Source organism: Mastigoproctus giganteus, chromosome 11, assembly GCF_048544385.1.
Source record: "Mastigoproctus giganteus isolate SK-2022 chromosome 11, ASM4854438v1, whole genome shotgun sequence".
Lineage (NCBI taxonomy): Eukaryota > Metazoa > Arthropoda > Arachnida > Uropygi > Thelyphonidae > Mastigoproctus > Mastigoproctus giganteus.
In genome coordinates this window covers 144,565,592-144,586,299 of record NC_143585.1, presented here as the reverse complement: position 1 = coordinate 144,586,299, position 20,708 = coordinate 144,565,592, and the positions used below count along the sequence as shown (strand labels likewise).

At 39.2% G+C, this 20,708-nt stretch overlaps 1 protein-coding gene across 1 annotated transcript in view; it reads right to left on the bottom strand.

Moving 5' to 3' along the window:
* TBC1d7 (TBC1 domain family member 7) overlaps window positions 1-20,708 on the bottom strand; it is a 183,073-nt gene that overhangs the window by 38,361 nt on the left and 124,004 nt on the right. Inside the window, 1 exon segment of the mRNA XM_090384586.1 lies at window positions 4,825-4,905. Within this exon segment, the coding sequence (XP_090240712.1) occupies window positions 4,828-4,905 (78 nt within the window). The 3' untranslated portion in view covers window positions 4,825-4,827.

The window sequence follows — 20,708 nt, the reverse complement described above, 5'->3', positions numbered from 1 at the left end:
TATACAACTACACTATTACACATATCTTACAGCAGTAGAAATGTTGTGCTATTGTGCTACGGTCATGTTTAGTTTTTAACTCATTTTTATACTTTAATTTTTTACTTGAATTTCTTCTTTTAATTTAATCTGGACCTTGCTAACATTCTTATATTTACATCCTTAACAGTTAATGTAATTTAATGCAAAATTAATATTAAATTGTCACACTTTGGATACTATGCCATAAATTATTGGCTTTCATAGTGATATTACTATTTTTATGGTAAATCATGTTAAATTAAATTTCACAAAAAGGTTCAGAAATTTCAATTCTATCAAAAAAGATGCATAGATGTGAGTATAGTAGTAATTCTGAACCACACATTTGGCCATTTACTTTTAGAAGGTGGTACAGTAAGCATTTATGCTGAAGGTCTTTTGTAGAATCATTAGGTTAATAGTTGTCAAACCAATGGTCTTTCTGTGCCAGATTACAGCAAAATTAGCACTCCCTAATGCTTAAAATATGTTTAAATTTTATTTTTGGTTATTGGCATTTGTGATTGGAACTCTAATATTAGCAATTATTTTAAGCTTCCACATTTAGGCCCATGTAAAGCTGGTATAAGGAACACAGAAAGAGAGTATACTAATTATTAGTATAATTAGTATACTAATTACTTTATGCACTGAGAGGCATTGGTCTTAGTCGAAGTGCTTATCAATGTATAAAGACAGTAATTAGTTATATATATATATATATTCATATATATAATTGTAGTTTGATTATTCTAATATTGGTTTATATAACACAACACAGCGGCAACCCCCAAGGCAGAATGCGCTGGTCCCAAAGGAACTAGTAGTTGTTGGTGACTCTATTGTCAGGGAAACGGGGAACATGCTTTGTAAAAAGGATAGGTGGAACAGGACCAGGGTATGTCTGCCAGGGGCAAAGGTTGATGACGTTGTAGAGCAGATATCATCTTTTAAGGGCACAAAAGGTGATATAGTTGTACATGTTGGCACTAATGATATCAAGAGTAGGAGACCGGCAGAATTGCTTAACAAGTACAGGTCACTGTTGAAAAAAAGCCGTGAAATAGGGTTGAATTTGAAAGTGCCTGCAATTCTGCCCAAACACGATAGGAGGGAGTATATGATGAGAGCCTTGTCGATCAATTCGGCCCTGGAAAGATTGTGCAAGGCTCAAGGGGTAGAATTTTTTTCAGCCGACTGTACTTGTTAACAGAAGAGATTGCTTCTACAGGGATGGGATACACTTAAATAGAAAGGGTGCAAGAATATTTGCTGATGCTATCGAGGCAGTGTTAGGTGGGTCGGAAAACTGCTAGCTTGGGGGGGGGGAGACAAAGACGAATAGATTAACAGTAGCCACTGGCAGAGGTGAAAGAGATTCTAGCACTGCTTCTATTGGAATGAGCAGAAGCCTGAAAAACAAGATGCAGGATATTTCAGACTACCGGGAGTCATTGCGGTACAAGTAAACACATGGGTTGTGTTAGGGTAGCTAAGAATAGAAATAGGTGCATGTATACTTGCGTGTACACCATGCTAGGAGTTTAGTAAATAAATTTGATGAATTTGAGGTATTGCTCAAAACATCAAAGGCAGATATTGTTGGGATATCAGAGACGTGGTGTCACACAGATATAAGGAATGCAGAACTGGAATTTGGGGAGTACAATGTCTACAGAAAGGATAGACAGGACAGGAAGGGAGGAGGGGTTATGCTATTAGTTAAGAAATACATAAAATCCAAGGAAGTGAAGCCAGTGGACATCGCTGGACAGTGCACTGTCGAGTCAGTTTGGTGTGACATAAGCATTGGGAGATCAAAATTGAGAGTAGGAGTGTGCTATAGGCCTAATGACTCTGATGAGTATAATAAGATACTGTACAGGGAAATAGAGTGGACCAGTAAATTGGAGAGTTTTATAATGGGAGATTTTAATTTCCCAGATATTGACTGGAATTTGGGGGCTGGTCACTCACACACTAGCAAGGCTTTTGTGGATTTATTGGATGATTTCTACATCAGCATGTTCAGGAGGCAACTAGAGGGAAGAATACTCTTGATTTGATTATCAGCAGTGATTCTTCATGCATTAAGAATCTGCAGATAAATGAACCACTAGGTGGCAGTGATCACAGTGTGCTGAAGTGGGATTTACTCAAAGAAGTAACTACCATTAGGGGTAAAGGGAAGGGTTATTGCTTTCGTAAAGGCGACTACGATGGACTGAGACAGTATTTAAATTCTATACAGTGGGACCAACTGATGATGTTACCAACAGCAAATGCAAAATGGGAAGCATTCAAAGAACTTATCTTGGAAGCTACTAGGCTTTACATACCAACTAAGAAATATTTTTCAAGGTTTAGGCCTAAATGGATGTCAGATGAACTGATGAGGCATATGGCAGAGAAGAAACATGCATGGGATACATACAAATTAACACATGACACAGAAGCCTATGATAGATACAAGTTGATCTGTAACCAAGTTACAAAGGAGATTAGGCAGGCGAAGGCAGATTATGAGAAATCTTTGGCAAGGGATGTAAAGAAAAACAGCAAAGAGTTCTTTAATTATGTAAACTCTAGAAGGAAGGGGATAAATCAGATTGGTCAACTTGATATCGATGGGTCAACTGTTGATGATCCTGCTCAGGTAGCTAACAAACTAAAAGAATATTTTGCATCGACATTCACACATGAGGAGTTATTTAGCGGGGGAAAGCCAGAGGTGTATTCAACTCTAGCAGTAAGCTAGAGAATCTTGTAATAACTGAGAGTAAAGTGGAGGAGAAATTGTTGAAGATAAACACAAGAAAGGCACCCGGGGTGGATGGGATCTATCCAGTTATATTAAAGGATGCAGCAAAGGAAGTAAGCAAACCCTTAGCCATAATTATGAGAGCTTCCTTGGACTCAGGGGAGGTACCCACAGACTGGAGATGTGCAAATGTCACCCCAATTCACAAAGGAGGATCAAAGGCTGACACAAGTAATTATAGACCTGTGAGTTTAACTTCTGTTCCAGGAAAATTAATGGAGGCACTAGTTAAAGAAGCATTGCAGGATCATCTAGACAAGACTTCAGTTACAGCTCGGACACAGCATGGTTTTGTTAAGGGGAAGTCTTGCCTGACCAATTTGATTGGATACTATGATACAGTCACAAAGGAACTGGATGCAGGGAATAACTTTGATATTATATACTTGGATCTTAGAAAGGCTTTTGATACTGTTGCACATGGAAGACTGCTGCACAAATTGGAGCAGTGTGGCATTGGAGGCAAATTGCTGCTGTGGATAAAGGGGTGGCTGAGGGGGAGAAGACAGAGAGTGGTAATCAATGGACACTGCTCGTTGTGGACTAATGTTATTAGTGGAGTCCCTCAGGGCTCAGTGTTGGGTCCAGTATTGTTTTCTGTATTCATAAATGATATTGATGAGGGTATATCAAGCTTAATGTTGAAGTTTGCAGACGATACAAATGTAGGAAGGGTTGTCAAGGCACTGCTGACACTATGCTGCTGCAACAGGATCTGGAAAGGTTGAGCAGATGGGCTGAGAGGTGGCAAATGAAGTTTAACATTGACAAATGTAAAGTACTACACATGGGAAACAGCAACCCCAGAGCAACGTATCAACTCTGTGGTACTACACTGACAGTGGTAGAGAATGAAAGGGACCTGGGGGTGGTTGTGCAGGCAGATATGAAGTTCTCTGAGCAGTGCAGACGGGCTGCAAGAGTAGCTCATGGAGTATTGTCGATGATATATAGGAATTTTTCTATCGGGGATAAGGAGGTGATTATTCCCTTGTATAAGGCAATGGTCAGGCCACACCTAGAGTTCTGTATACAGGTCTGGAGGCCTCATTTCAAGAAGGATGTAGAGCTGCTGGAACGAGTACAGAGAAGGGCAACAAGAATAGTGAATGGAACAAAGGGGTGCTCTTACGAAGAAAGGCTTAAGTTTTGCAAATTACAGTGTTTGGAGACTAGGCACCAGCGAGGTGATCTGATAGAGGTGTATAAAGCCTTGAATGGTTTGAGCATGCTCAATGCCGATGGGATCCTTCCTCTCGCTCAGAATAATCACCTGAGAGGGCATAAATTCAAATTGAGGAAAGACAGATGTAGGATAGACGTGCGGAAATTTTCCTTTAGCCAGCGGGTGGTTGGTTGGTGGAACAGACTTCCATCCCTTGTCATGGAAGTTGATAGCCTAAATAAGTTTAAGGCTCAGCTGGACAGGTATTTTGAACGAACAGCGGGGTGAAGTGGAAGTGGTTTTTTTTTTTTTTTTTTTGGATAATGCTGCATAAGCTTGCTTTCTTGCCTCAAATGCCTCTACTAATGCTAATGCTAATAATATACACTGATTCATGTCTTTACATATTATGTTATTCCTATATTGCTAGAAACCAAGTGATATCATTTATATCTCTTGGTTACTAGCTGCTGATATATACATGATATGTACATCAAATTTAGGATCTCTCTAATAGCATTTTTCAGTATCTGCAATAGATATATACATGTCGATTGTGTAATGTTAAATTTTAATACACGCACGCATGCACGCACATACACACGCACAAAATATGAGTTACAGCTCTACTAGCAAATCCTAATGCCACTAGAATAATTGTGATATATATATATATTTTTTATATATATATGTTATGTTTTTATATATATATATATATATATATATATATAAAACAGGTAGAATTGCATTTAAAATTCAAATTCAAAATGTCAGCATACATGCACTGTTTGCTTTCAAAATCTAGAAATCTAGCTACCTTTCATCTTTGTTCGCTTCGTTTCGTGTACCAGAGGTCTAAGGCTTTATTGACAACTAGATCAGCAGTATCTTCAGGAACCTGCAATAATAAAATAAGAAAAAATAAAATAAACAAAAATTAAAATGCCAAGACAGTCTTCCAACCTTTCTAAACTGGAATACTACCACTAAAAAATTAATTTCATTATATCATTTCAGCAACTATAATCAGTTGGTGAGGTTATTCATTAGTCTTATCTTGCTGGATTATATATACAACGAGTTGGCTTTGCGTTAATGATACCTACCTAATACTTTGTGGGGCTACCTTCTGCCGGTAACACAGCCCATCTTGGCACGAGCTCCACAAGATGTTGTAGGCATTACTGGTAGGACACTATCAGTAATGCCTGCATGTTGTCAACTGGATGTTGTATTGTCCAATATCCTTATCAGTAGGGCCTAAAAATGCTTATTTGGGATAAGATAGGGCAAATTGGGTGTCCGTGGAAGGATGGAGAATTAACTGTCATGTTCCTGAAACCAGTTAGCAACCTACTGAGTGCCATGGCATGATGCATTATCTTGCTAATAAATGCTTGAATTATCTGGATACAATGTTATCATGAAGTGGTGTACTTCGTCAGTAACGATGGAAAGGTTAGCAGTGGACACAGGGCATGCCACTAAAACATTTATCAAACCATAAAACCAATGCCTCCAGCCTGCTGGACACCACAAGTACATTCAAGAAGCCATACTACAGCCTCATGTTGCTTTCTCAAAATACAAATATGTCTATCAGCATGACAGAGTTGGTAACAAGATTCGTCACACCAGGAGACATTTTTGTAACATGTTGGTGGTCCAGGGTTGGTGCTGACATGCCCACACAAAGCAGTTTCTTTTTTCTTTCTTTTTTTTTTTTTTTTGCAGTGAGCTTAGGTACTCATGATGGTCATATACTGCTGTAGCGTACACAATCTAATGTCCAGCACATAGCCCATGGGGATATTTGTCTTGCTATTCCTATGTTGTACTAGGTAGTTATCTGGGCCACGGTGCTACAGTCCTGTTGTGTTTCAAGACACACTGCTCACCACAGCCGTTGACAACATCTGACTTATGGCCGGTTGTTTGACTGCTGGCAAGCCAGTCACGGTAGACTTGTGACACTACACAATATGAGCACTTAATCACATTGACTGGGGAGATACAGGCACGTGCATGTCTTGCTCCCTCAATTATTCCACGATCACAGTCAAAACAATCTTGATGCTGATCCATTCTATCTCACACATATTCAATTTTTGATGTCTGTGAGAAAGAATATCTTATATCAGCCATTCCTGACTGAACTTTAACTATTGTCACAGACCAGGCCATTCCTAAACAAGAGGTTGTCACTAATGCAAAGTCAACTGTGTATACTTTTAACTTATTATGAAAAAATAATAGGTATATATACGCCGATGAAGCCAAAACATTATGACCAGTGAGTTATGTAAATCGAAGCAAATGCAGGTGAACTACGCCGCATGCGCAGGTCGGTATAAAAAACACCTGATACTGAGCTCTGTTAATCAGTGCTACTCTTGTTCTTCAGATGGGAAAGGCAGCAGACTTAAGCGAGTTTGACAAAGGCCAAATTGTAATGGCCAGATGACTGGGTCATAGCATATCCGAAACGGCAATCCTAGTGGGGTGCTCACAGTCAGCCGTGGTTAGTACCTACTGAAAGTGGTTCGAGGAGGGGAAACCCACAAACCGCCAGCGAGGTGTTGGACAACCACGGCTCATTGATGCTCGAGGTGAACAAAGGCTCTCCTGGATGGTACGTGGCAACAGAAGGGCGACTGTGGCGCAACCAACCAGTAATTGGAATGCTAGTGACGGGAGTAATGTGTCACAACACACAGTACATCGAACCCTGCTGAAAATGGGGCTATGTAGCTGCAGGCCACTCCGAGTGCCCATGCTAACAACTGTTCACCAGCGACAAAGCCTATAATAGGCACGCAAGCATCGAAACTGGACCTTGAGTGATTGGAAAAAGGTCGTCTGGTCCGATGAATCACGTTTCCTGTTGCACCATATGGACAGCCGGGTACGTGTGCATCGTTTACCTAGGGATGAAAACTGTGGGATGAAAACAAGCCAGTGGAGGTGGTGTCATGCTTTGGGCAATGTTCTTCTGGGATATCCTGGGTCCAGTCATCCATGTTCCGGGCACTCTGACATCTACCACCTACCTAAACATCATTGCTGACCAGGTACACCCTTTCATGGCAATGGTCTTCCCCTCTGGTGGTGCAGTCTTTCAGCAGGATTCTCCAATGCATCACAGGCTAAAAAAGTGCACACACGAAATGTATGCAGACCTGTCTAGAACAGGACATGATCTAGCCAAGGAGGATGGCTTTGTGTGTGCTAGGTGTAGACTGTGAGGAAATTAGGTGCCAACTCAGCATTCTGATGGGTGTCTATGAGAGTTCTAGGTAGATGCCCTCGAGGAAATTAATATGAGGGGCCCATCAAGCTTTAAGCTGCCCAAATCAACACCAGAGCTCATTGCTGTGCATCAGGTGGCAATAATCTCCAAGGCAGAATTTGCTGGACCCATAGGAACTAGTTATTGTTGGTGACTCTATTGTCGGGGAGATGGAGAATATATTATGCAAAAAGTATATGTGGAAAAGGCCAGGATATGTCTGCCAGGGGCAAAAGTTGATGGCGTTGTAGAGCAGATATCTTTTTAAGGGCACAAAAGGTGATATTGTTGTACATGTTGGCACTAATGACATTAATAGTAAGAGATGTGCAGATTTAATTAACAAATACAGGTCAATGTTGAAAAAATGTTGTGCGCTACAGTTGAATTTGAAAGTGTCTGCAATTCTGCCCAGACACGGTAGGAGAGAGTATATGATGAGAGCCTTGTCGATCAATTCGGCTGTGGAGAGAGAGATTGTTGAAGTTAAACATAAAAAAGGCACCTAGGGCACATGGAATCTATTCAGGTATATTGAAGGAGGCAGTGAGGGAAGTAACAAACCCCTAGTCTTAATTATGAGGGCATCCTTAGATGCAGGGGAGGTTCCCATGGACTGGAGATGTGCAAATTTATCCCCAATTCACAAAGGGGTTCAAAGGGTGATGCAAATAATTATAGATCTGTTAGTTTAACTCCTGTTCCAGGGAAAATAATGGAATCACTGGTTAAAGAAGTGATGCAGGATCACCTAGACAAGACTGCAGTAATAGTTGAGCCAGCATGGGTTTGTTAAGGGGAAGTCTTGTCTGACAAATTTGATTGGATACTACGAAGTGGTCACAAAGAAACTAGATGTAAAAAATAATTTTGATATCATATACTTGGATTTCAGGAAAGCTTTTCATACTGATGCACATGGAAGACTGCTGTAAAAATTGGAGCGGTATGGCATTAAGGGCAAGTTGCTGCAATGGATATAGGGATGGTTGAGTGAGAGACGGTAGAGAGTGGTAATAAATGGACACTGCTCTACATGGACTAATGTTATTAGTGTAGTCCCTCAAGGTTCGGAGCTGGGCCCATTGTTGTTTTCTATATTTATAAATGATATCGATGAAGGTATATCAGGCTTAATGTCCAAGTTTGTAGATGATACCAAGGTTGGCAGTGTTGTTAATGATAGTTACAGTATACTACTGGAACAGGATCTATAAAAGTTAGGTAGATGGGTTGAGAAGTGGCAACTGAAGTTGAATATTGACAAATTCAAAGTATTGCATATGGGTAGCAGTAACCGAAGAGAAATGTACCAACTGTGTGGTATTACACTCACGGAGGTGGAGATGAAAACATCCTGCGAGTAATTGTGCAGTCGGATATGAAGTTCTCTGAGCAGTGCAGACAGGTTGCCAGAGCAGATACTGCAGTTTTGGGCACCTCCGTAGTCACGCGGAAAGGTCAGGGTATGACCACTGCATATCCCAGGAGAAATATGATATGGCCTTAGTTGCTAATGCTCCTAAAAATCAAATAACAAGCAAACAAACTGCAGTTCTGTCAATGATATATAGGAATTTTGCTAGCAGAGACAAGGCGGTGATTATACTTTGTATAAGGCAATGGTCAGGCCACACCTTCAGTACTGTGTACAGGTCTGGAGGCCTCATTTTAGGAAGCATGTAGAGTTGCTAGAACGAATATAGAGAAGGGCAAAAAGACTGGTGAAAGGAACAATGGGGTTCTCTTACCAAGAGAGGCTTAAATTCTGCAAGTGGCAGCATCTGGAGACTAGGCAAAGGCAACTGTCAGGTGATCTGACTGAGGTGTACAAGGCCTTGAATGGTTTGAGTAGGCGCAATGCTGATGGCATACTCCTGCTTGCTCATATTAAGAACCTGAGAGGCATAGATTCAAATTGAGGAAAGACAGTTGTAGAACAGATGTGCGGAAGTTTATGTTTAGCCAGCGAGTAGTTGATTGCTGGAATAGACTTCCATATGTTCTTGTGGAAGTTGATAGCTTAAATAAATTTAAGGCTGAACTAGACAAACATTTGGAGGGACCAGATGTGTGAAATAGGAAGTCTTTTTTTTTTTTTTTTTTTTTTTTTTGGCTGATGCTCTATAAGCTTTTTCTTGCATTATATGCCTCAACTAATCCTAATGCTAATAATATTTGAAAATAAAATATGGGTTACATATTTTTTTTCTTCATTATTCCAACATATTTCCTCAATTGTTTAAAGGTAGATCTTGAAATAAATTTGAAGAAATAGACTGAAAACATTTAGGGCTTACAGAAAATTCACTAAATGTTACAGGTTAGTGCATTAGCATCATGTTTATATGAAGTGAATTACCAAAATGGTAAAATGGCATAATTTTTTATCTTATCTCATATTGTGAATACCTTCACGAGTTGCCTGATATTGCACTACCTTGAATAAGTAACGTGATGCAAGGCCAAACTGCCTTGAAATGGCTGTCTGGGTGGTGGTATCCATTGAGAATAAGTAACAATAGTCTTCTCCATTAGTGAAACGTTACTAATTCAACGTAGTGCAATATCAGGCAGCTCGTTGATGCTAATGCACTAAGCTGTTATGTTTATTGAAGAAATAGTACATAAATTAGCAAATATACATTAATCTGTGAGCAAAAGTACAGGAACTCTCGGACTTATGTGAGGGTTGCGTTCCGTGGAAGCTGCGCAATTCGGAATTTCCCCCATGTTTGTGTAGCACTCGCAACTATGCTCACTGAATTGATTAAATGAAAAAAGAAAATGTTCGACGAACATGCAAATAGAATTATTTATTGTATTTATTCATCTCATGCACAGGAAAAATTACAAAAGCGTGCAATTTAAAAAAATTTCAAAATTATAAAATTACAAAAAACAGTGAGGAGACAGGCATAACGTCAGTAAGTTTTACCTCTCGAGCATCACTGCCAGAATTGATGTCTTCACAGCTCACAGCTTCACATCTAGAAAGAACATATTAATGGATAACGGCTTTTTTCTTTTCATCATAGATTTCTTTGTAGCAAGCAAGCATATCATTCACCCCAGCTGTTAACTTTTAAGAATCGTTAAAGAATCTGTCAGGATCCATCTTCTGAAACTGCACCATTGCTGATGCAATTTCACAAAATGCCACTGCCATCTCTCTGGTGATGAAGCATCTTGGCTCCTAATTTGGTTCATCATGAGCTTTGTCAGTATTTTCTTCTTTCACTATCGCTGTCTGCAAGTCAATACGTTCTTTGTTAGATAATTCCTTCTCATCTTCCTCTATTAACTCCTCCATGTCACTGGCATCAACCTCCAACTGAAGTAGCTCTGCAATCTTTACAATCTTATATGTAACCGCTTCATATGATTCGTCTTTTTCAAATCCTTTGAAGCCTTTTATGTGCCGTGGGCATATTTTCTTCCACGCACCATTTAAACAACTTTTAGTAATTTCTGCCCAGGATTTATTAATGTTTAAGATGGCGTGGCAAGTATTATAAGATTTCCAAAAGTCTCTTAACGTAAAATTTTTCTCATTGTCTACTGCAGACAATGCCTGAGCAAATGCTGTGCATAAATAGTATCATCATCTATCATCGTTTCACTATTCCACGGGTCGACGTATGAAGCCTTGCCACCATGCCCTGTCTGTGTACTTCTCTCCATCATTTCACTCTAAATTCCCCCTCTCTTAATGACATCAGTCTTTATCATGTCCTGCCATTTTATTCTTGGTCTCCCTCTTTGCCTTTTGTCCCTTAATTGTAAATCAAACATTGTTCTTGGCAAACGCCTCTCGTTCATCCTCTTGACATGTCCAAACCATTTCAAATGGGACCTTTCAATCCTATTCTGGAGTTTTTCAACCTGAATTCTCTCTCTAATCACATCATTCCTGATTTTGTCGCATCTTGTCTTTCTGGCTATGCTCCTCACAAATCTCATTTCTGCCCTCTGAATTCTGCTTTCATCCTTTTTCCTCATAGTCCAAGTTTCAGATACATGTGTCAGAATTGGTACGTAATAGTCCTGATATATAGCCTTCTTACACTTCAGTGGTATGTTCCTGTTCCAAATCAGATCTCTTGTCTCCTTATAGATATTCCCACCCACTTGTATCCTTCTACTTATTTCTTCGTCTATTACTCCAGTCTTTGTAATGGAGCTTCCTAGATACTTGAAGTTGTTAATCATTTTTAGCTGTTTCCCTTCCATTGTAATGAGTAAATAGTATGCTTTTAAATTCGAAATAACACTCTGATCCATAGGTTGGATGAGTGAAGTCGTGTTTGCCGGTAGAAATACGACTCTCACTTCGAATTGAAATCATCTAGATGCGTAGGATGTCCAGGAGCATTATCTAATAGAAGCAAAATCTTGAAAGGAACATCACTGTCTTTACAATATTTTTCAACCTCGGGAATGAAGCAGCATTTAGATGAATCCTCAAAGAGAGATATTGTTATCCATGCTCTCTGGTTCGATCAGAAATGCATGGGTAGGGTGCCTTTATCGATGCCCTTAAATGCACAAGGATTTTCAGAATGGTACACAAGCAGTTGTTTTAATCTGTAATCTCCTGCTGCATTAGCCCCAAGCAAGAGGGTCACCCTTTCTTTTGACACCTTGAAACCTAGTATTGTATTTTCTTTTATGGCAATGTATGTTCGATCTGGCATTTTTTTCCAATACAGAGCAGCCATGTCAACGTTAAAAATTTGCTGCGTTGAATAGACACCTACATCAATAATTTTTTCCAACATATCACAAAATTTCTCTGCAGCTGCACTGGCAACTTCACCACATATTTCAATGTTGTGGAAACCAGCGCGATGCTTGAACCTATTAAACCGCCCGTTGCTTGCCACAAACTTGGGGTGGGGTTCACTGTACTTACCCTTAATATCTATAAAAATACTTGTTGCTTTTGATTGAATGGTCATTAGACTCAGCGGCACTCGCTTCTGAATCTGGTTTTCCATCCATATTATTAACAGCTGTTCCATCTTTGATATAGCACCTGAATGCTGTTTTGTGTCACTGTTGATCTTAAGTGCATTGATCCTTTGACATGTTCTTTTATATGCACACTGTCCTTTAAAATAGTATTCACTGTTGAGGCAGCGAGACCTAATTCCCTTGCAATAGATGACAAACTTTGTCCTGCTTCGTACTTCTTAATCATTTTCATCTTCATTTCTAAATCAATTTTGTTTCATTTCCTGGCACTACCACCACTTGCACTTTTAATTGGTTGCTTTCCCTTCATCATTGTAATACATAAATAGGAATGAAGAGAAGTTTCTGAAAATTTGTTTTTTATATGATTGAAGATTTCAGTGAAGGGGCATTTCACTATAATAGTGTAAAAACCCACACAATTGCAGTTATTAGCAATTGCAATAAGATTGAGTTTACTACCAGTTTATAATTAGATGCAATAACAGAAAAGTTCAATAAACTTTAAAGTGCAAATTGTTTTTATTGTTTTATGGTTGTGATCTCCAGAAACGTGCTTTAGAAAAATATCACAAAGGCGTTTTAAACTTGATTCTTATACAGGAACATATGATAACGATGAAAGGGTAGTGCAATTTCCATTATAAATATGACCTTTTAGAGAGATAAATAGCTTAGTAATATAGCAAAATTTAACTTCCAAGGACTTGGAACAAATTACAAAAAAAAAAAAAAAACCCAATGTGTTATTGGGTTCACAATGATATTTTCACGATACCTCCATTTATTCCTATGGGATGCAAAATACGTTTCCACGATTTTTTAAAGTTTGCACCGGCCAACAAAAACTTACATAAAGTCAAATTTGTGTAAGTCGAGTATTATGAGTATTATGTAAGTCGGGGAGTTCCTGTAAATGTTTAAAGTTGAATACACATATACAAAATGCCTGGTATAATACTGCACAAACAACACATATTGAACATACAAGGTGATCCTGCAGCAGCAGCAGCAACAACAAACTTTGTGTCTGAGGTCTGAAGAAATGTTTCTTCTAACTGGGCTTATATCTCATAATTGAAATGCAGTGGGACTCAAACTTTTTTTTTTTTTTTTTTTTAAGTAAAACTGTTTTATTCAGGTTCTCTAGACATGTAAAACCTGAAGATCCTAAAGCTATTTTGCCCAGAGTTCATCAGTAAAACTATCAAAGGAGAGCATCCCTATTATTTTTCCAGATCCTGCAACAGGATCTGGAAAGGTTGAGCAGATGGGCTGAGAGGTGGCAAATGAAGTTTAACATTGACAAATGTAAAGTACTACACATGGGAAACAGCAACCCCAGAGCAACGTATCAACTCTGTGGTACTACACTGACAGTGGTAGAGAATGAAAGGGACTTGGGGGTGGTTGTGCAGGCAGATATGAAGTTCTCTGAGCAGTGCAGACGGGCTGCAAGAGTAGCTCATGGAGTATTGTCAATGATATACAGGAATTTTTCCAGCAGGGATAAGGAGGTGATTATTCCCTTGTATAAGGCAATGGTCAGGCCACACCTAGAGTACTGTATACAGGTCTGGAGGCCTTATTTCAAGAAGGATGTAGAGCTGCTGGAACGAGTACAGAGAAGGGCAACAAGATTAGTGAATGGAACAAAGGGGTGCTCTTACGAAGAAAGGCTTAAGTTTTGCAAATTACAGTGTCTGGAGACTAGGCACCAGCGAGGTGATCTGATAGAGGTGCATAAAGCCTTGAATGGTTTGAGCATGCTCAATGCTGATGGGATTCTTCCTCTAGCTCAGAAAAATCACCTGAGAGGGCATAAATTCAAATTGAGGAAAGACAGATGTAGGATAGACGTGCGGAAATTTGCCTTTAGCCAGCGGGTGGTTGGTTGGTGGAACAGACTTCCATCCCTTGTGGTGGAGGTTGATAGCCTAAATAAGTTTAAGGCTCAGCTGGACAGGTATTTTGAACGAACAGAGGGGTGAAGTGGAAGTGGGTTTTTTTTTTTTTTTTTTTTTTGGCTGATGCTGCATAAGCTTGCTTTCTTGCATCAAATGCCTCTACTAATGCTAATGCTAATTTTTTCTTTTCACTTTGAATTTTAAATCAAAGTTCCACTGCCTCCCAACCTATGCACCTTACACCTGGTTAAAATCTTTGATCCTGGCTTACCTCAAAACATGGTTAATAAGTGAAATTGGTTATTCATTTTTATTATTTTTCAAGGTTTTTACAACTCTTCCTTTTCACTAATGATGTGGAAAGGAATGGTTGAAAAAAACATTGAAAAATACAGAAATGGCTATGCGGATAGTCATTTTTGTTTATTCACATTAGTTTACTTCAACTTTACTGGTTTTGGATGAATTTTTTAAAATTTATCAAGTTTGGTTAGAAATTCATGCCAAAGTAGTATTAACTGATTTCAAATATGAAGATGCTTTTTCTCAAATGAAGTGGTTTAAGGCTGACTGCATTTTGTGCAGTATCATTAAGGACCATTCTAAAAGTAATATTCCTAGAAGAACAGAACAAGTTATTCTGGAGGGGGGGGGGGGGGGAGAAAGAGAGATCGAGAGAGAGAGAGAGATGTCAAAGAATGGATACCTGGCAGAATTCGATTATTTGTGATGCAGTATTATCCATTATGATCTATGGTAAGGAAATCATTATATCTACTAGTGTTTTCCATTTATAAAGCATCTGCTGAAAGTAGGACCTAAAAGTGGATGAGCAGTGAACAGGGCAACCTTGAACCTCCTGAAATGAAGGAATGGTGAACAAAGCTGCTGGATTAATTTCAGTAAGTAATCCAACTGAAATCTCACAGACAGAATCATAATTAAGCAGGGTACAACTGGATTCCCTTGTTGCTCATGCCATAAGAAAATGGTTTTACAATGTAAATGTAAAGAAGTTTTTTAGCCATATTTAGCCGTTTTATTGATCAATAGTTACATCAAATTATTTTCTATAAGTAGCTTATAGACCTAGTCAGGATCCTTAGTTTATTCTGAATTGAGACAGCGAGATTTGGAAGTTAATTAATACTTAAGTGTCCGTAGATTTACCGTTTGTAACTTGCCGCCATTGTTATATGACACAACGTTATATCCCGAACTAGATAGCGTAAGCTTAGTATAGTACAGTATATAATATAATATTGTCAATTAATCATTAAAATCTACTAATATTGTTAAACTTCATTGTCAATTAAATTGTACTTTTAACTAAATACATAACAACTTAGATTACAAACGTAACATAATTAATTAATACATAACTTGATATGGAAGTTATATAAATGGAACTCATAGATAATACTCGATACTGAAAAATATATATAGCGTTATAACTGTGTGGGGATACAAGTTTAGGGTTATAATTTTGTTTTGAAATTGAAATTTTATTGAAATTAAACCGAAATCATGATTCAGACCAGAGCAGCAAGGCAAAAGGCTCAAGTTACTGGGAGTGCTGTGGCTCAGGGGAGAACTGAGGGGGGGGACAGTTGCCCTCTGAATCGGCCTTTTAAAATGCACTGCTTGCATGATGTTTGTGGAGCAATCGGGTATGGGACATGATATTGTCATGGGGGATGTCTTTGTGTGCGCGCGTTGCAAGGAGTGTAACGAAATCAGGCGACAACTCAGCGTTGTTATGGGCCTATATGAGAGCTTGAAGAACAGGGTGGATGCCCTCGAAGGATCTAAATTGAGGGGCCTGTTAAGCTTTCAGCTGCCCAAATCAACGCCAGATCTTGCACTTGGTCATCGCGCAACACAGCGGCAACCCCCAAGGCAGAATGCGCTGGTCCCACAGGAACTAGCAGTTGTTGGTGACTCTATTGTCAGGGAAACGGGGAATGTGCTTTGTAAAAAGGATAGGTGGAACAGGACCAGAGTATGTCTGCCAGGGGCAAAGGTTGATGACATTGTAGAGTGGATATCTTTTAAGGGCACAAAGGTGATATAGTTGTACACATTAGCACTAATGATATTAAGAGTAGGAGACTGGCGGAATTACTTAACAAATACAGGTCACTGTCGAAAAAAAAGCTGTGAATTAGGGTTGAATTTGAAAGTGTCTGCAATTCTGCCCAGACACAATAGGAGGGAGTATATATATATATTTTTTTTGTAGTTGTTGGCGCATCGGCTTCTGTGGCCATAGTGCACCTCCCAAGGTTTTTGCAGTACTTTGATCTAAGCCTGGGGTGGGATTCGAACCCGTGACCTTTGGGTTGCCAGGCAGGCACTTTACCCACCTGGCTAGCTCGGTCGGCCAGGGAGTATATGATGAGAACCTTGTCGATCTATTCGGCCCTGGAAAGATTGTGCAAGGCTCGAGGGGTAGAATTTTTTTTAGCCTGGTTTGTACTTGTTAACAGGAGAGACTGTTTCTACAGGAATGGGATACACTTAAATAGAAAGAGTGCAAGAATATTTGCTGATGTTATCGAGGCTTGTTAGGTGGGTCGGAAAACTGCTAGCTTTGGGGGATACAAGGACTAACAGATTAACAGTAGCCACTGCCAGAGGTGAAAGTGATTCTTGCACTGCTTCTATTGGAATGAGCAGCAGCTTGGAAAACAAGATGCAGGTTATTTCAGAGACTGCTGGGAGTCATTGTGGTACAAGTAAACACATGGGTTGTGTTAGGGTAGCTAAGAATAGAAATAGGTGCATGTATACTTGCGTGTACACTAATGCTAGGAGTTTAGTAAATAAATTTGATGAATTTGAGGTATTGCTCAAAACATCAAAGGCAGATATTGTTGGGATATCAGAGACGTGGTGTCACACAGATATAAGGAATGCAGAACTGGAATTTGGGGAGTACAATGTGTACAGAAAGGATAGACAGGATAGGAAGGGAGGAGGGGTTATGCTATTAGTTAAGAAACACAAAATCCAAGGAAGTGAAGCCAGTCGACATTGCTGGACAGTGCAGTGTCGAGTCAGTTTTGTGTGACATAAGCATTGGGAGATCAAAATTGAGAGTAGGAGTGTGCTATGGCCTAATGACTCTGATGAGTATAATAAGAAACTGTACAGGGAAATAGAGTGGGCCAGTAAATCAGAGAGTCTTATAATGGGGATCCTAATTTCCCAGATATTGACTGGAACTTGTGGGTTGGTCACTCACACATTAGCAAGGCTTTTGTAGATTTATTGGATGATTGTTTTCTACATCAGCATGTTCGGGAGACAACTAGAGGGAGTAATACTCTTGATTTGATTATCAGTAGTGATTCTTCATGCATTAAGAATCTGCAGATAAAGGAACCACTAGGTGGCAGTGATCACAGTGTGCTGAAGTGGGATTTACTCAAAGAGGTAACTACCATCAGGGGTAAAGGGAAGGGTTTTTGCTTTCTTAAAGGCGACTACGATGGTCTGAGACAGTATTTAAATTCTATACAGTGGGACCAACTGATGATGTTACCAACAGCAAATTCAAAATGGGAAGCATTCAAAGAACTTATCTTGGAAGCTACTAGGCTTTACATACCAACTAAGAAATACTGTTCAATGTTTAGGCCTAAATAGATGTCAGATGAACTAATGACACATATTGCAGAGAAGAAAAATGCATGGGATACATATAAATTAATGGGCGACATGGAAGTCTATGATAGATATAAGTTGATCTGTAACCAAGTTATAAAGGAGGTTAAGCAGGCGAAGGCAGATTACGAGAAATCTTTGGCAAAGGATGCAAAGAAAAACAGCAAAGAGTTCTTTACTTATCTAAACTCTAGAAGGAAGGGGATGAATCAGATTGGTCAACTTGATACTGATGGTTCAACTGTTGATGATCCTCCTCAGGTAGCTAACAAACTAAATGAATATTTTGCTTCTAAATTCACACATGAGGAGTTATTCAGGGAGGGGAATGCCAGAGGTGTATTCAACTCTGGCAGAAAGCTAGATAATCTTGTAATAATTGAGAGTAAAGTGGAGGAGAAATTGTTGTAGATAAACACAAGAAAGCCACCTGGAGTGGATGGGATCTATCCAGTTATATTAAAGGAGGCAGAAAAGGAAGTAAACAAACCCTTAGCCCTAATTATGAGAGCTTCCTTGGACTCAGGGGAGGTACCCATAGACTGGAAAGGTGCAAATGTGACTCCAATTCAGAAAGGAGGGTCAAAGGCTGATACAAGTAATTATAGACTTGTGATTTTAACTTCTTTTCCAGGAAAATTAATGTAGGCACTTGTTAAAGAAGCACTGCAGGATCATCTAGACAAGACTTCAATTATAGCTCAAACACAGCATGGGTTTGTTAAGGGAAAGTCTTGCTTGACCAATTTGATTGGATACTATGATGTCATCACAAAGGAACTGGATGCAGGAAATAACTTTGATATTATATATTTGGATCTTAGAAAGGCTTTTGATACTGTTGTACATGGAAGACTGCTGCACAAATTGGAGCAGTGTGGCATTGGAGGCAAATTTCTGCTATGGATAAAAGGGTGGTTGAGGGGGAGAAGACAGAGAGTGGTAATCAATGGACACTGCTCATCGTGGACTAATGTTATTAGTGGAGTCCCTCAGGGTTCAGTGTTGGGTCCATTATTGTTTTCTGTATTTATAAATGATATTGATGATGGTATATCAAGCTTAATGTCCAAGTTTGCAGACGATACAAAGGTTGGCAGGGTTGTTAAGGACACTACTGACGATATGCTGCTGCAACAGGATCTGGAAAGATTGAGCAGATGGGCTGAGAGGTGGCAAATGAAGTTTAACATTGACAAATGTAAAGTACTACATATGGGAACAGCAACCCCAGAGCAACGTATCAACTCTGTGGTACTACACTGACAGTGGCAGAGAATGAAAAGGACCTGAGGGTAATTGTGCAGGCAGATATGAAGTTCTCTGAGCTGTGCAGACTGGCTGCAAGAGTAGCTCATGGTGTCTTGTCAATGATATACAGGAATTTTTCTAGCAGGGATAAGGAGGTGATTATTCCCTTGTATAAGGCAATGGTCAGCCCACACCTTTAGTACTGTATTCAGGTCTGGAGGCCTCATTTCAAGAAGGATGTAGAGCTGCTGGAACGAGTACGAGTACAGAGAAAAGCAACAAGATTAGTGAATGGAACAAAGGGGTGCTCTTACGAAGAAAGGCTTAAGTTTTGCAAATTACAGTGTCTGGAGACTAGGCACCGGCGAGGTGATCTGATAGAGGAGTATAAAGCATTGAATGGTTTGAGCATGCTCAATGCTGATGGGACTCTTCCTCTTGCTCAGAATAATCACCTGAGAGGGCATAAATTCAAATTGAGGAAAGACAGATGTGCAGAAGTTTGCCTTTAGGCAGCGGGTAGTTGGTTGGTGGAACAGACTTCCATCCCTTGTTGTGGAAGTTGATAGCCAAAATAAATTTAAGGCTCAGCTGGACAGGTAGTCTATGATAGACTATTTTGAACGAACGGAGGGGTGGAATGGAAGTGGTTTTTTTTTTTTTTTTTGGCTGATGCTGCATAAGCTTAGTTTCTTGCATCATATGCCTCTACTAATGCTAATGCGAAGTGAAAGGCAGTTTAGAAAAACTTGGCTATGCATTTCTTCAAAACATCATTACCATCGATGAACCCACAATGCATACATGAATATCAAACTGTATTTCTGATTTTCTGCAGCCAATATATATAGGCACCTTGTGACTTCTGGTTCTTTCTAAAATTAAAGAAAGATCTCAGGGTAGGACTATTTCCATCGACTGAGATAAACATAAAGGCCAAAGATGCAAAATTTAAAGTTGTTGCCAAGAATAGCTTAGGACCACTTGTTCCAATAATGGATACTTAAGGGAATGTGCTGAGCTGGATTTTTAAATTTATCACATCTCTTTGTGCACATTTGTCTTATTACTTTCTGAATTCCCCCCCCCCCTCCATATACTGGTTCTTAGGGTTTTGTGAAAACAGTCTCTTATTTGTTTTCTTCTTAAACCATTAAGCCCATCCAATTCAAAACTTGACTGGAACAGAGAGGTTGGCAATAACTTCTGTTCCTTCCAATTAACAGTATCCATATCGATAACAGAAATCACTCAGTAATGGCAGTGAGCAACACTACAAACGTTTGATTTTTAGTAAAATAAATATATGTAAAAACAAGTCAAAGCATGGAAAAGGTTTGTAATATCATGTTATTATAAAGGTATGTAATTTTGTTGCAGAAGTAACCATGATGGGTATATCTTATATCCTGTTAATGAAATGTTTATTTTTATACATTTGTAGTTAAGGATTTTTACCCTGCCAGTATCCTTAATAAATTATATAAAATATATATGAGACACAAGCTGTCAAGGTTATCTGTTTGCAGCTGCTTGCATACTCCTGATAAAAATAAATTTTAGAGCCACTGCTATAAGAGATTATAATAAGCTATCATCTAACTCATT